We start from the raw sequence: 17,191 nt of genomic DNA on the forward strand, positions 1-17,191 counted from the left end.
GTTCAGAAACTTATCTAACATACAGATGGTATCAGGCTATGAGTATTCTCTGGACTGAGGATATCTGCCTCAGGAGGGTTATAGCCTGCCCAAGCTCTGCTCTGCAGGGTAATCTGTCCATGCTACAATGCTGACATTATCAATGTCCCTACCGGACAACTGACTCTCCACAGCAGTTGCTCTTCCATGTGTTTGTTTCTAATCTCCACAGTGCAGTTGTGTGTTTTCTCCCCCACTGGTTCTGCCCAGCCTCCACTCTCCCACTTGCCTGCTGTGCCCCAGCCTCTGTTTTGAAGGGCTGTTCTGGATGCTTGCAAAGTCATACCTGTGACTAAACAGACCATGAAACGCCTTCCCTATCCCTGTGCGAGGGTCCAGCTTAGAGTAATATCTTTCTGAGACTTCCAGTGTCAGTTCCTACACTCTGCAGCTGCTCTTCTGCACTTGCTGGTTTCTCCGCAGCATTGCTGCTGGAAAGGGTTATGCAAGTATACGCAGGGCTCATTTTGGAATAAGTCATTCTTAATTAAAATTAATGAAAAAAAATACAGAAACAGATCAAGCAATAAAGCCATTTATCTCTCTTTCCCCCTGCGTCTCTCTCTTTTCTTTAAGAAAGATGTTTTCTTTTCTTTACACTTTTTGGAGGAAGCAGCAGACTGGTTTTTAAATTTTGTTAAGGAATCTCAGCAAACAGAACCTGTGTATTGCTATTCAGAAAAAACAATGTTAGAAGCTGTAGTAACAAGTAGCTTTTGGCATTTCTCTTTTCCATAAGATGCTGTTTCCATCTGCATTCCTACTACCCCTTTTGGAAGACAGAGTCATCACCTCTGACTGTGATTTTATTCACTTTAAACCACATGGTCAAAATAAGATACAATGCCATCCCTTGCCTTGTACCTATGAAACAGCAAGAAAACAATGAATATGATGTTGGCTTTCTGCCTTCACCCTATCTTGTCCTTCCTGTTCCCTTGGCCTGAAATGCCCTCAGGCTTGGCACCCAATGCGGTCCCAACTGTTAGCACCGGCAGACCTTGCAGGGATGGGCACTGACCGCCAAGAGAGGCTTGGCCTGCTTGAGCATCCATGCTGCAGAGCCACCCGCTTCTGCACTCACCAAAGGGTGAATGAGCTCTTTGGAAAATCTGTCTGGATACCATCGGCAGGTAACGAGGAGAGCTTTGAGTTGTGCTTCCCACGGAGGCTCATGGGCGTTATCATATGCCTATGCCTGGGGCTCAGCCAGCTTTCAGGGAAGAGAGGTGTGCTCCAAATAGTCAGGCACACATCACTGCAGAGTGATGGTACGGCTGAACTATGGCCCCTGAATGCCCGAGAATTTATGTAAATACCAGACTTGCACATGGCTTCAAACATGCTCTCCTGTGCTTGGTCCCTATGGCCATTATTTTTCTCTGCTGGTTGTTTGTATGTCAGGATGATGATAGGGCAAGATTGGCTGTTTTGGCCTGTTAATGCTACAGCTTCCTCAGCTCTGCCAACAATTTTGTTTCAAAGGCTGCCCAAGCCTGGGTTTTCACTGACCCTTTCTTGGAGCCCAGCTGAGAAAGCACCCTCTGGCCTCAGTGAAGAGGACTCCAGAGACAGATGGGTTCTTTAGCTGGCCACACCAGCTAAAGGGAGTGCTGGGAGGGGTGGTTTCTGTGGAAACTGCCTAGTCAGCAAACCCCAATAATGTGTTAACCCTTTACAGTTTGTACTCTCTGGTGTATTTTGCCATGCTTCTCTCTTTAGCTTTGAAATATACAGATGTTCATCCCTTTGCCAAAGCAGATTCTGCTGACATGAGAGCTGCCTGCTCAGCAAAACTGACAGGGCTATGCTCTTGAGAAAGCAAAAGAGGAGGAGAGATGGATGGAGGTGACCGCTGCAAGAGATGAGCTCTCTTCTCCATAGCTAGGATCTCCATAGAGCGAGAAGAGGACCGAGAGGGTGTAAGAAAGAAAAATATTCTCTGTTTCCCACTCTGGTCATCAGACCCAAATGACCATCTCTTTTCTCCCTCCCCCGCAGCTCCCACCCACCTGATGAAGGCATTAGTGACAGTACAAGCTACACGGGCTACAGCTAAATGGAGACTAGCTACAATCTACAGTCATACAGGGTCATTCTCCGATCAGTGCGCGTTTTGGCAGAAAGACAGGCCTGCTCATTCTCCTTTTCCCTCCCCCTCCCTAATTGCTAACACACTATTGCCATAAATCTTTTGTCACTTTGTTGATGGGTGTGACTTTGATGAGGCCTCGAAGACTAGCACGCTTGCTGCCCTGCGGGCAGTCCCCAATGTGCTGCTTTCTGGGAAACACAGCATCCCCCTGGCAGAGCTCCCAGGACATTCAAGCTAACCACACTGAGAAAGCTTCTGGTTAGTCTTGTGGTAAGGCCTCACTGCAAAACTCTTGTGAGGAAGACTTGCAGGTTTTGAAGCTCATTGGTCCAGCGAGGCCATTCTGATGTGGACACTAGGTGCTAATCATGAAGGAGGGAGTCTGTGTTCGAAGAGCTGAGGACAAGGGACGATGGGGGACAGAGATGGAGCTAATGCCATAATTGCAACAGCCCCCTTTGAGGTTGAACAGTGCCCTGTCATTGGCAGATGTGGCATGGGATGAGCAAATTCTCCTTTTCCACAAGAAAAATCCTTTTGAAAAGCCACCTGATGATGCAGGAAGGCCTTCTTTGTGACAGTCAAGTCTTGTTTCATGCCATTACATAAGATGGGATGTTACAATGCATACAGGAAGATGTGATGATGTGGCATCATCCCAGAAGACATTTCGGGGCATTTTGAGTGCCCGGCTGCAAAATCAGGAGGGCTGGAAAATTTACCAAGGACAATTCAGTTAAGAGCTGAATCAGCTGGGCTCCACCAGCCTTTTAGGAAACTGCCTCATCAAATTCAAGTCCCATGTGTTTAGTTGAATGGGCCGCTTCTGAGTCTCTGGCCTGCTTGAAAGCAAGATGTTTTCACAGCAGCTAGCTAATGATAGCAATGCTTAGCATGACTACAGTGCTCTTCAGCTCAAAATACCTTCCTTTTAAATTAATGCTCAAAACCTCATGGGGCAGGGGAGTGTTACTGAGGCTGAAAAGAAATGGAAAGTGAGGGAGAAAGAAGGAGGAGGCTGTGATTCTGGTCATTGAGAAGAGGTCATTTGAGAGTTGAGGAATGTATCTCAGAACATCGACTCACGGGGAGAAAAAGGTCTAACCAGAAAATTTTATGCCTAAGGTTTCTTTGAAGGTGAACAGCAAAGTAATAGCAAATGTTGAGATAGTGCCAACATCTGTGCTGAATGCCCATATTGGAGAAGCTGGTAGAGGCTTTCAGAAAACAAAGGAGGTCCAGGGGGTTTAACCTCTACTTTCTTGCTCTGCAAGATCCTCTTTGCGTGGCCTGGGTCACTGGAGATATCCCAGCATTTGGCAACACGAATGCCTGGAGATTCCTCACAGAAGTGATGTCAGCCAGGATGTCCTTCAAGATGATCTCTGAAGAGTGGGGAGCAGTAAAAGGGAAAAAAATAACAACTTCAAAGACAGAGGGGGAAGTGTTTTAAAGGATTGACTAAAGCTGTGCACGATGGCCTTGGCAGTTTGATTAGAACGAGTATTTCGTATGAAAGTCCTGGCCTTGCTCACTTGCAGTTTTTGCTTTATCATTTAGCTTAATGGGCTACTAATTCAAAACCAGCTGTAAACAGGGCTAGCTATGAAAAAAATTAACACTGCCTGCCTGTGGAATTTAAGGATATATAATAAAAATAATCATAAAAAGAAAGAGCCCTGCGTTTTCCATCAGACAAAAATATTTGTCATTGAAAATTCTGCTTAAAAAAAAAAAACCACCCAAAATTGGAAAACTCCTCAAAACCTTACATCCCAAACAGCCTCAGCAACTTTAATTTCATATCCAAGCACAAGTTTCATTTGCAATACATATGATAATGGTGTTTAATTGGATTTATTTTTCCACACTAGGTTCCCAATGGCCTACTTTATTCCTTTTCTCAGCTCCTTGAATGTTATTTACAAATCACTCTCTGGGATTTAATTTTAATGGTAGCTTGATTTCCCTCCCCACCCCCCTCCTTTTTTTTGTAGGTACTTTTCTTTAATTGTATTTGTGGATTTGCCTTTTAAATAGGCAATTGTGACTACATCCTGAGCCTGAATAAGTTGCCAAGAGCAGAGCTTGATTTGAGAACGGCAGAGCAGTTAAACGGAGCTGGTGTAACACCCAGCACTTATTCTCCTTTTCATGGGAGTACCTGCAGGTGCTTTACTTGGACAGGTGCTCTTCTGCAAAACAACAGGGGTTCCTACTAACACTCCATCCCAGAGCTCTGCACAGACATTAACCATTTAGGCCTCTGATTATCCCATGAGTTGAGTGGATCTTCATCATATGGAGGCAAAACAAAACTACTAAGGAGCTCTAGGCCAAGATTTTTTTAAGTGATTTCGGGGACTGGCTGCCTTATCGTTGATTTAGTTTCAAACTTTCAGTTTACAGTACTTTCCAACACTGTAGCTTGCTTGCTGGAAGCACCTGGTCTCTGTGCTTTTTCAGAACCTCAAGGTCACATCCAAGCCCCGCATCTCATGTGGATGTTGGGGCCATGCTGCCTGGACCTGAGGCATGTTTGGGCAGCACCGGGACAGGAGAAGTACTCAGACCCTGTTTTGCCTTCATACCTTCTTCCCTTTGAATAAGCAGGCAGTATCGCCTCACCATGTGCCTCTTTTCATGCTCTCTGCCTCAAATGCAGCACTATGTGACTGGCAGACTTGGGGGGGTGTGACAGAGGAATGAGAAAACAAAAGTAAGTAGTTTGCACAACTTGAGTGAAAAAACCTCCTGGCAACAATTTAATTTTTAGTTTCTCACTTGTCCCTTCCACTGACTCTGCAAAATTTTAGGTGTGCACATGTTTTTGATACAAATCAAACATCTGGGCAAAAACAGCTTCGTACGGGAGTATGTATTAGGAGTAGGTCTGTCTGCAGACAAATTGAACCTCACTGAAGACTGTCCAGACCTGGGTGAGGATACAATGTCATGGCTCAAAGATTGGGTAAAGGTTTTTGCTGTTCAGTTGATTGTTTTTTGAAAAGGGAAGGGCAAGGGGAAGGATGAAGGTGAGCAGAAGAGACCAAATGACATATAGACAAGAAGGGAAAACCCTTATTATCCTGCATTTCTGAGCTGTTTTGTCCATCTCTAGATCTGAGTATTTGTCAGGATGACGGAGAATGACCCGGCTAAAGAGCTACTTCAACATAAAACATATACTGACCTGGAAAAGGATTGGGGAGTGTGGGTAAAACTCGTTCTAAGGGGGGAAAAAAAACAATAAGCAACATGCAGGAGAAAAGGACAAGCCACTTTTCACACCAAGCAAGCAGCAGATACAAACCTGATGGAGTTGTCCATCCCCCGATTAGATGAACTAGAGTAGGTTTCATATACAGAGCATTTTGCTAGCAACACACCTAATACACATCTACATCCCCTGGGACTGGGAGTCAGAGAGAAGTAATTTGAAAAACTAAACAAATAATATCCACACAGCAAGAGGGATTAAGCATCTGCAGTGAACGTAATTGGAGTTGATGGGCCATATCTCCCCTCTGACTTCCAAGATCACTCATGTCATCATACTACAGTTCCTCTTAGCTACACCTCTGGCTGGAAACTAGTCTTGGCAGAGAGGTCCTCTATGAGTAGTTGCTGCCTCCCCAGAACTTTTTTTACAATTTCTTGCCAGTGACAGGTGCCTTGAGGATCTGAGCATCTGAGTTATCCTGGTGAATCCTCAAGGGGACTCTACTTCTTTTGAGATTTTGTTTTCTGAGGGGAACAGAGTTTTTGCAGACTCATCAAACTCTAGTTGTACACAGAGCCTGCTGTTTTGTTTACAGGGCTTTTACAATGCATCCTTGTTATACGTCACAGCAGAACTTTGTTATACGTTACTGCTGGCTTCAGGCTTTACTTCATCCACACAAGGATCTCAGAAAAATTGCACAGACACTGCAGGAAATGGGTTTTGGAGACCTCAGTCTGAGGCTAACAGTTGTGTTAGTTCCATTTTACACATAGTGCAGCTCATGCACAGAGCAAGGAAGCAAGTTGCCCAAGGTCAGATGCTGAATGTTGGCAGAGCCAGGTGCAGAACCAAGAATACAAGCCCCCCAGGCCTGACTCTGATCACTGGGTCTCCTTTCATTACCTTCAGAGCTTGCTGGATGCCTCGTACTGACTGAGACAAGTTCCCACTCATGAACTGATCAATAGGTAGACATTAAGCTGTAGAGATATGCCACTATGCAACAGCTGATAGGCTTGGGGCAATGAGTTCTCTCCTGGCTTACCAGTAAGGATCATGCTAAGATCACTGCTGATGGACATAGAGCTTGGCAAGACACATCGGTAGTCCACTGTTATTCTCTGATCAGCCAAGGCCCGGTTATCTGGAGGCTAATGCTCTATATACAAAACCCTTGGTGCAAAGAGCTGGTTTCTGACTCGCTGGAGCTCACGGGGATGTAGCAGGTCAGGCCCATCCATGTGATACCAGCAGATCTCCTGCCCTTATGGTGGTAATGGAACTGTTTGAATCCACAGCAGGCACAGGGGAGATTGTCTCTTGCTTAGAAAATTCAGGGCTAGCCTGGATCTCTGTGTTTATGTAGCAACAGGGGACTATTGTTCTGTGAAAGCAGGCTGTTGTGCTGACATGACTTCCTTGTTATTTAGTTTGGTTAAATAACTCAGCTCCCCTTTACCTTCTTCCCGCACAGCAGGCTGCAGACTGCACAGCATAAGCAGTAAAAGCAAAGCACTACGGCCTCATTATTATGCTGCTTTCTACTCAAGGACTACCTCTGTTCCCCTCGCCCGCTGTGTGCTACCTTTATTGCTCCACCCTGGCTCATTAGCAGTGTCTCAGCCTTGCCCCATCTGGCTGTCACCCTAACCACTTTCCTTGAGTAAAGTTATTGACAGCTCCTGGGAAAACATCGGGTTTGCACTAGGGGCCACTGAGAGATTTCGGACACAGTTACGCTCCAGACCCTAGCAGCAACCATCATGAGCAAATGTTCAGGGACAACAAAGAGTGGGCAGAGAGTTAGGAGAGGGGATGTAAGTGTGTTCATGCAGCCAGTACTTGTGCTGGGACACCAACAAAAAATGACAAGTTAGAGGCAAGTGCCAGCTCTTCTTAGGAACGTGCCACTTGCCGCGATTAAAACGGCTGGACAGTAATGATAGCTCTACTCGAAGCTTCTGGAGGAGGCAGGGGTGGAATCCTGTCTGCTCCTGCTTCTAATTGGTACAGGCCTTACCAGCTGCTGCTTCACCTCTGCGTTTCCTTACTCCCTGAAAGGTGCAGAGGATGCAAGCCACAGAGGATGTGGCAGGGGACCTGATGAGGTGGCAGTCTTCTATAACTGAGACAATTTAACCAGCAGGACTGCATGAGGATGTGCAGCGCTCCTTTTGTCTCCTGTTTTATCCTCTGGGATAGGCTAGCTCTGTGGGAGGCAGAGGTCAACTACTTTGGAAAAGATTTCATTTCTTTTCTCTGCCTTGCTAGAATGCATCAGGTGCCTTGCCTGCTTCTGTGTGCTGGTGAGGGTGTGTTTTGTGCTTGCTTATACATCACACAGGTGCGTGCATTTGTGTACATACTCGTGTACACACTTGTACAACAGATGTGTATCTGGTATATATACACATATTTACACTTCTGTGTAGTGTGGCTTAAGATACAAATTTACTCATAATGCTTTTCACAGCACTCTGTTAGCTGAGTGGAATGAAAAGAAAACACATTCCCTCTTCCTAATATACTTAGGGAAAAAAAAACCCAACCTTTCCCTTCAGTTGTGGCACTACTTTTCACCACTGTTGCTCTGTGATGGCAGCCCTGGCTTGGCCTCTCTCTCTGGTAATTTAAACAGAGTTCTGTGTTACTGCCCCTTTCCTAGGTCTCACAGTATTTTGTGCTTGGGGGTTACAAAACCTGTTCCTAGGCTTTGCAGAGGTGAATCACCTGTCTTGCTAATAATTTCCTGTCAGAATCATTTCCTGTCTTGCTAATGCTGGAAAACATGGTCTTGCTTCCCAGCTGCTCACTGCCACAGATGTGTGATATGGCTTCCCCTTTTGCATGGGCTCTGGTGCTTGTTAGGCCCTTCCATGAACTAATTCAGCTCCGTATAACAACATAAAATGTTTGGGGGTACTTTGGGGGGTGGGCGGTAAAGCTTGGTTACTTTTTCACTGGTTTAGCAGATTCCACAGGCTCAGTGGATTGCCCGGCTGAGTACCAGAATATGGTAAACAACAAAAGCATGTGGCAGAGAGCAGGGTGAGCAAAAGGAGTGGGGAAGAAGGGATGGCAAGAAGCTATTAGATCAGTTGTATCATCAAACTGTACCTGAATACCCTCTCTGCAAATATATTCCATATTGCTGTTGAAGTCAGGTTCCAGGGTAAGACAGACCTTTGGTATGGCCATTTTTTATGTTGTTGTAAACTCAGTCTTCAGGAGCGAGATGTATAAATCTTGCCACCTACATCAGGCAGTCCTGCGGCTACATCCTTTAAAGAAGATCACTAGCTATCTATTCATACAGCTCAAGGGAGCTGCTTTTGTATTTTAATGTATCTTCTGTCTATGGCATTGACATCTAAGGTGCTTGGTCTCTCCAAGAGTTTTTCAATATTGGCTGAGATTTCCTGGAATGGTAGTCACCCATTTTTCTTTACTGCCAAGCTGTTCCTTCACATCATTTCGCTAGCTCCCCTTCTGCCCTTCACCTCAGGCAAAACTGCCAGTACCTCATTATTAACTCTCTGGTTGTTTCTTCACTCCTGGCTGCCATTCTTTTTTGTGCTGCAATGGGACACTGAGGAACTGTTGCTGTATCTGCTTCCCTAGTGGGATGTAGCCCTACAGTGAGCTTGCTCTCTATTTAAAAAAGAAATAAAATCTCTGATTCTAGGGATGAAAAACACTCCCAAGTATTTGACTATCTGCTGTACCTTGCAAAAACTTGGCACTACTTTATTTTTCTGCCTGGGTGTGTGGCTGGGACTGTGCATTACCTGTTATTTCAGCTACTGCATGATCACTGCAGCATTTTTTTCATCTGGGCTTGTAGGTTTTTTCAGGTGCTTTCTTTGTCTTTATAAGGCCAAATTCCCTTCACTCATTTCCCCCCGATTTGTTAACCTTAAAAATACCACCTGTAGCCTACCAGAATTTATTATTTTTTCTCCCTCTTCCACACTATCTAGAAGGAGAACAACGATTTCCTGAAATAATATGAAGCAATTGCACTTTGAAGAAATAGGGATTAACTAAGCTGCAACAATAGAAGTTAGGAACAGTCTGCTGAAAGTCATCTCTCAGCTTCTGCACCTCCGTTTTTCTGGCTCTTATGAAGTTCTCTAGTGTTTTCCATCATAAATAAGCCTTGAAATTCTAAGGTAAGAGTTATAAACAAAATTCAACAACCTGAAAGAAAAAAAGTTGTCCTCATACACATCAAAAGGAGGCTAAAACATGGCCCTCGCTGTTACAAGGCATCTTTAATAGTTGCCACATTCCTTCTGGAATAGTTAACGACAATTTCATGAGACCTCCTCAGGTCTCTTACAGGTTCTGCCACTCATTTTACGACCATGGGTAAACCACTTCTTCACTCTGTACCGTAGTTTCCTACTGCAAAATGGTGCTAACAACACTCACCCATTTCTAAATAACTTGTGATGTTAAAATATTCATTGCTAGCGAATTCTTTGAGATCCTCTGAGGTGAAGTTCTGAAGTCACGCAAAATGCTTTTCTAGCAAAACCAACCCCCCCAGCTAAAATCACATGTGCATACATATTATTATTGAATTTCATCTTATATTTTGTTTCAGTGATGCATTTCAGCTCATCTGTGTAACAGGAACCAACAGAGAGGGCCAAATTTAGAATTCAGCCACAAATAATGGATTCTAAACTTAGCATTATATTAATATCAGCAAGAACAAATCTGGAGTATTTGAAAATTGTGTTCCAGATTGCTGCCTGAGGATTTTATTTGAATCTCATGACAGTCACAAGACCAGCATGAAAAGACTTTCAGAGCAGAAATTTGCTTTGTGTGCTGCAATGCTACAGAAAATCAAATATATGTTTTTTTTGTGATAATATCTGTTCTTTAGGAAAAAACCTTCCATATAAAACACCCAAATTTTGCAAAAATTCAAACTGCCTTGAAAACAATCCAGAGATGGTAAACAAAGAGTGTCAATGGATTTATCCTTTTGCACTACATCTGTTAAAAAATAACCAAATCAAAATGCTGGTTTTCTGATAGTTTGATTGATTAATCTGAACACACACACACACACACACACACACACAGCAGAAACTAGACTAAACTGCGTCCCATGCTAAGATTGCTTTACACAGCTTATCTTTTTTTCTGTTTAAAAGGACATGCAGGTCATGGCCTGAGTGTTTTAATTCAATCTGGGACTGTCAGAGGAATACGGTCCTAAGTCACTTCTGTGTCTATGTGGCCATTCGTGTGAGTGGGTCATTCTGCTGCAGTCTATTTCTGGTGGCAATAACAACGTGTGGTCCATGTCAAGTCCACGTTTTGGACCTGGAACTGGGAATTGCATTTCGAATATGCCACAGTTTGTATGTGTGCATGGGCGGCAGGTGAGCAGCGGGGCCTCTGTAGGGTCAGGTTTGAATCAGCTGCAAAATTCAGATCCAGCAGGTAACTCTGCTCTAGAGTTTGGTCTAGTCCCAACTTCTGTCCCAACCTACTATGACAAACTCAATAATTAAAAGGTAGCAGAATGAGATCCAAGGAATTTTATTCCATATTTCATCTGCTGATTACCTTTCCCCCATGTTCCTTGTGGTATGCCCCTTTACATCATTCTGTCTTTTCCCACTTCTTTCCCTTCCATTTTCAAACTCATTTCTCTTTCTTTTGACTCTCTTTTGTTCTCCTCAGGCTTGGTGGCTAGTTCTCTCCATCTCTCTGAATTACTTGTCATTTCTCAGCTGTCACGGACCCTCTGAGCCCTGACCTTATGTCTCCTTATTAAAAGGGCTGTCATTCTAAAGGGAGTTTTGTTTCCAGCTTTAAAACAAACATGTTTTTATTATTTTAACAAAATCTGACTTCAGCAAAGAAAGTCAATCAAAAGGCTTGACTGTAAGCCTTTTAATTTGGCTGTGTTTGTGTTTCACGGCAAGTATGAACATGCAGATATCTGAAGCAATGCGATGAAAGCCATTTCACGGCTGGAGGTTTGGGGGTGGCAAGTGGATGCTTTCCTGAGTTTTGGTCACCGTGTGCTTCCTACACAGCCTGGTCTTTGTGAGAGCAACCTGGACCTCCCTTCACCCTCTCCCATACTTACTGTAAAGATATAGGCTGGCATTTGTGACTCCCAGCTTGTTGGCAGCCACGCAGGTGTAGTTGCCGTAGTGTTCCTCAGTGACATTGGCCACCATCAGCAGAGACTGGCTTCCCGTGCTCTTTATCTCCAGACCATTGGCACTGTTTATCCTGGGAAGACAGGAGAAGAGGTGTATAGTGCAATGGCAGTTGTGTATTGGGAAGGAAAACACTGCCCAGCAGGCAGTAAACCAGTCATTCAGCACATCTGGCAGGTGAGTATGGATGGAGGCAGGAAGGAGACGTGAGAAGAGACCAAAGAAGGCATTTATGGAAAGCAGGAGGCAGGAATGAAAGGAAGAAGGAGAGCAGTGGGGTGAAATGCCATGGTAAAGCAGTGGAGAAGCAAGAAGAGTTGAGGGAAAGGGATGAAGCCTTATCCAGTGCTAACACTTGGAAATGAACATACCATGGCTAACTGAGGGCTACTCTGCACCTGAACTAAACAATTTCAGTGGAACATACCAATTCATGTGTTCCAATATGTGCAAATACCAAAGCTGTGTCACCCCTGCGCCTGTGCACGTGGGTCGGGTTAAAAACTAGGATAATAACACAACGATCTTAATGCAAGGTAAATAAATGCTCAGGTATAAGGGACAGAGCCCTTTTCTCATTTTCTCTCATAGGCAAATCTGGGTGGCTCAGCTCACACAGATGAGGGAATCTTAGACCTCAGCAGCTTCTTTCTCCAAATGAAGGCACCTAAAGTGGCATTATCTGCTTGGAGACTAACACTGCCTATTTCTTTTTTTTTTTGTCTGTGTCATACACTATTTAAGGCATAGACATCGTCAGGAAGAAAGCATTATCGATGTCTTAATTGTGCATTGGCCCATAACTGACTTAAAGGCAAGAGCTCCATCCTCTGTGGTTCCTTCAGCATCCCCAGTGCAAAGAGGGATTGCCGCCTTCACCCCATGCTGGCTCTGCCGAATCTGATGGGACCATCGTGACTTACACGGTTTGTGAAAAGTAATCTGTTTGAGAAGATGAGTTGGGGAGGATGATAGGTGATTCTCTAAGGATCCTTTATAGAGTGGACTGAAAAGGACAGAAAGGAAGAGGTGAGCTAAAAGTCTTACCTGGTATCATCTCTGTACCACTCAAAATCAGGCGTGGGCACTGCTGATGCCTCGCATCGGAGTAAGGCTTGTCGTCCTGTGGCCGCTTCATTGCTCTTGGATTCTGTGATGGTGGGAGGGTCTGCAGGAAGGAAACACATTGTCACTTCATATGCTTCCAAGTGGAACAAAACAGTGAAACTATGTCAGGGCTGGCTTCCTCATGCGAACCATTTAGGCCAGTGGAAGCCCAAGGTTGCTGCTTGCTGTGGCAAACGCTGTCCCCTGCCCGTCCCCAGATAATACCTACTCTTTGAACTCTTCCTAATACACCATGTTGGCATCACTCCTTACATGTGCTTCTGTTCAGCGACACTGAATAAAGTTCTGTCATAAACGCACAGGCATACAGAGGCAGAGTTAAGGTTAATGACGGACTTCTGTAATTTATGAATATTTACTGCAGATCTCTAGTTCACATGGGCTCATCAGAGAGAAGGTGAGAGAAAGACTTCATCAAGGGTAAAGGAAGACAGCAAAAGTAAAAGGAATAAAGTAATTTAACACTAGCATGAAAATTGTTTTCCATACAACCTCTCTGCCTACATGTCAAAAATATAATAAGAAAGGAAAGGACTGAGGCAACATGTGTGAGACAGAAACACATTCACAGCTTAAAAAGGAAGAGCTGTAGCAGAAGCTGTGTGTGTAACTTTGAGAGCCATAACACTTGTTGAGAAACTTCCCTTATGCGTCTAGTCACAAATCCTGCCCAAACCTTCCGGGACATCATGCTTTGTCACAGGCTCCAAGAGGGCTTGCTCTGCGTGAAGCTTGCCCTCAGCGCAGTGCAGTGCTCCCACCTCTGCTGGCTTTGAAGACTGAGAGCTGTGCCATGGGCAAACAAAACATGGGAAATATATTGGTGTGCTCCACGGGAGCTAGGTCTCAGTGCTGGCTGGGCGCTGCATAAGGCAGGCACCAGCATCCTCAATCCCAGCCCCACGTTCAAAATGTTATGTGACAAGCTTTGTATGTTAAAAGGCAGAATACTTCCACCTGGCTGCTGAGAGGGTTCAGGAAATAAGGGAGTTGTCTCTCATCACTAATACTTGCATACCCTGAGATTATGGGGCTGCAACTCAGCTACTTTGCTGAGTTACTGTAAAGCATGCCCTGAGTGTTCAGAGTACAGCTCCACCATCTGTACCCATCCCAGCACTGAAAGGCCAAAAAAAGGAATCAAAACGGATTGTGTCAGTCAAAGAAAAAAATAATTCTGTCTACAAAATGTATGGAAAGAAGTTTGGTTGTGAACATATTAGCCATCTCAATGTGATCCCTTTCCTGACCTTAATCGGGATTTTATGCAGGGCTTTAGGGATATTGCAGCGCGCCCTCTAACACCATAAATATTAATAAGTGTACATAAATAGGATCCTACATTCAAAGGCTGTGGGTTCATGTAAATATTTTAATTTGGAAATGAGGGGAGGTAATAAAAGGATAGTGAAGGTGATTTTTAAAGCATCCTTCTCCATTTCTTTGGTTTGAACAGCGAGACAAACCTTCTCCATTTCATTGATTCTAGCACAAGAGGTGAGTCACAAAATCAACAAGCATCTTTCTGTGGGCCTAGAAAATTACCCTGGCAGGTGTGTGCTCCCCAGGCTGCTGCCAGGGAGCCCAGCCCCTTGCTTTGAGCAGTCCCTGCTTTAGCCACCCTCCTCAGTTTTTTTGAAGGACGGAGTCCAGACAGGTGGACAGGCCATACCTCACCTGCCACCACTTTTGTTAAGGCACTGCTGGCCCTGAGGCTGTCTGCCCCGCAAAGGGCAGGCTGCTTGCTACAGTGCTCTCCCAGGAGAAGGAGCAGGCGGTGGCCCTGAACAAACCAGCCTGTTGTTCTCAGAAAGCAGCTGCTCTGTGTTTAGCTGTTTGCTGATGGGAAAGCCAGGAGTGGGTTCCTTTTAGCTATTCTCCTGCTACTCTTCCTCAGGCCTCAGTTTCCCTACCTGTGATGTGGAAGGGCCATTACTTGGGAAGCCTGAAGGTGGTAGTGTGAGACCAAAGCAAAGCGAGGACGTTCTCTCCTGCAGTCCCGGCTGACAAACTACATGCTTCACAGGTCAGCAGATGATAAGAGATGTCCAGGAAGATCCTGAGGTTGGACAGGTCCCATTTTTCAAATTTACTGTAGTTTTCCCACTTTCTGCTGCTTGTGGTATAGTTTAAAGAAGCAAGATAAGGAAAGATGCATGCAAATGTCTAGCTTTCATTCCCCAAACAGGATGGATTTTTCTCCATCCTGCAGGGCCCTCATGACCTCTTAGGTTTTCTTCCTTTGTTTCAAAAGGAAAGATCAGTCCTGAAGGAATTTATAAGTTGCTTATATTACAAATTAAGCCACATCATAGTATTACAATTATCACATTATATTTTCATATATTCCAATAGTAAAAATGTTTAAGATCTTATTGTTATATAGTTATTACGAATTGAAATGAAGGCAAAATCAAACATTCTGAATTTATACAAACAATCTGTTTCAACCGTGCTAAAAGCATCATTGAAATTATGCTTCACATAAATATTTGAAAATATTAATTGGTTCTTATGAAATGTCTCAAGTTTATAAACTCAGCTGTTTTGTGAGGAAAAAGCCCTCAACAGCTTTAGTGCAGAAAATCTGCTATTACAGTTTTGCATTAATGCCAAATTTGGCCCATGAAGCAGGCAGTGTTAAACCACTGACACCCAATTTCTAAGGAAATTATAAAACCCGTGTGGATTCCGAAGATGCTGCAGGGAGCCTATAACCTTGACTTCTAAGCAAGACAGACAAGTTGATCTTTTGTGATGGCCCAAAGGGAAAGAAAGAGACAAAAAGCAAGAATGGTATTAGAAGGTGCTATAATCACCTGTGGTGGAAAATCAGACTGGAATGGGCTGAAGACCTGCTGCAGTCAGCTCTTTGCCCTAACCCAGTCCCCGAGAGTGCTGCTGGTGAATCAAGGCCATACATATGCACCCTGAAACATGTCTGTAACTATCTCCAATTTCAGTTGAAGTTAATATACTGGTGTGTAAACTGAAGAAGGTCAGGGAAGGTTTTACCTCCCATTCATCTGTCCCTGCTGCAGAGGTATTAGCCTCCAAGCAAGGAAGCAGACGAGGTAGATGGGGATATTCACTTTAAATCACTCCAGTGCCAAAGATTAGCCATAAAAATATGGACATGGGCATATGGACATGTAAGATTATTAGGGTAATGGAAGTCTGGGATATCTTATATCACTGTGAGAGAAGCACACCAGCAGAGTGAAGCGGACATCTGTCTAGGCATATATGTGCCATGGGATCCACGCCCGCCTCATACGGGTGTGGAGGTGAGCCATACAGCTAACTGTGCCTCTTGGTGTTTTTAGGTGGATTGCCGTATCCTTTGGTCAGGTCCTTTTCTGTATTGCATTGGTACATGGAGGGTCTCTTAGAGAGGGCTTTATTCTAATGACCTGAAACCAGCATGAAAGTCATTAACACATGCCTCTACCACACTCTCCCAAGGCCTCGGGGCTGTGATACTCATGAGGCACTGCTGAGATGGCTGGGTGCAGGCAGGCGTGTATTTGCTCTGAGCTGGCTGAACCCTCTCTTATCTCTCCTTGCTGCCTTGCTGAAGCTTCTCTTCACGCTACTTCACGTTCTTCCGAATATCAGTGAGTGAAAACAAGGCATCACCAGTGTTTCTGAGGGCAGAGGCAGGGGCAACTCACAGCTACTCTTTTTTTTTTTCTCTGTCTCTTTTTCTTTCTTTTCTTATATGTAACCAGGTTTAAAGCAAAACTATACCCTGTGATAAGTGTCTGGTTGCACATAGTTTCCTCAGCAGCACTGCCCCTCCCCTCCCATTTCAGATCATCTAATATAAATCCATAAAGGCTTCTCTGTTTATCCTAAAGTCATCACTACCCGTGGGCAAAGCCCTCCCTGTTGACATGCTGCAGTTGCGATGTACTCACAGTTCACAGTGACCCGGACTTGCTTGACATCTGCTGAAGCAACCTCGTTGGCAGCTTTGCATTCGTACTTGCCCGATTGCTCTCGCGTGATCCCTAGGATCTCCAGATACTCTTCCTCGCCTTCAAATTCTCTGCCTGGTAGGACAGAAAAATACAGATGGTGGCTCTGTTAGGCATTCAGATTTAGGGAGTCTTCTGCTTAATTGTTACAAAGGAACAATCTCAACAGGGATTCTGTAAATAAACACTCATGAGTGATTTTAAAGTTATTTCAGAAAACATACCAGCAAGATACTTGCAGTTTTTTCTAGTTATGGAAAACTTGGGTTCTGAAAATCTGGAAGGAAGCGTACAACCAGTACCAAAGCGCTGCATCCCACAAACTGTCCATCCCAGGAAGCAAACCCTGCATTATGTAAGACCTGTGGACGTTCACTGGTGTGATAGCTGAGTACCAGGGGAGATTAGTCAGCCTGTAGCCAACAGACTGGTTCAGGGCTAGTGGCTCCTCAGATGCAGTGATGTATTGTCAGCACCCTTTTCGTATGCACCCGTTTTTTCGTATGAAATTTAATAAGACCAAGTGCAG

General features: G+C 44.5%; 1 protein-coding gene across 1 annotated transcript; it reads right to left on the reverse strand.

Moving 5' to 3' along the window:
* Positions 1 to 5,327: 5,327 nt before the first annotated feature.
* On the reverse strand, positions 5,328 to 16,768 carry LOC104490620 (limbic system-associated membrane protein-like; the record flags this gene model as incomplete). Its single annotated transcript, XM_010132934.1, has 4 exons — positions 5,328 to 5,363; positions 11,479 to 11,627; positions 12,602 to 12,722; positions 16,603 to 16,768. Coding segments are annotated over 4 exons (472 nt in total), but the record flags the coding sequence as incomplete, so codon positions are not given.
* Between the last annotated feature and the right edge of the window lie 423 nt (positions 16,769 to 17,191).

The sequence above is a fragment of the Buceros rhinoceros genome, unplaced genomic scaffold (genome assembly GCF_000710305.1).
Source record: "Buceros rhinoceros silvestris isolate BGI_N320 unplaced genomic scaffold, ASM71030v1 scaffold14050, whole genome shotgun sequence".
In the NCBI taxonomy this organism is placed as follows: domain Eukaryota; kingdom Metazoa; phylum Chordata; class Aves; order Bucerotiformes; family Bucerotidae; genus Buceros; species Buceros rhinoceros.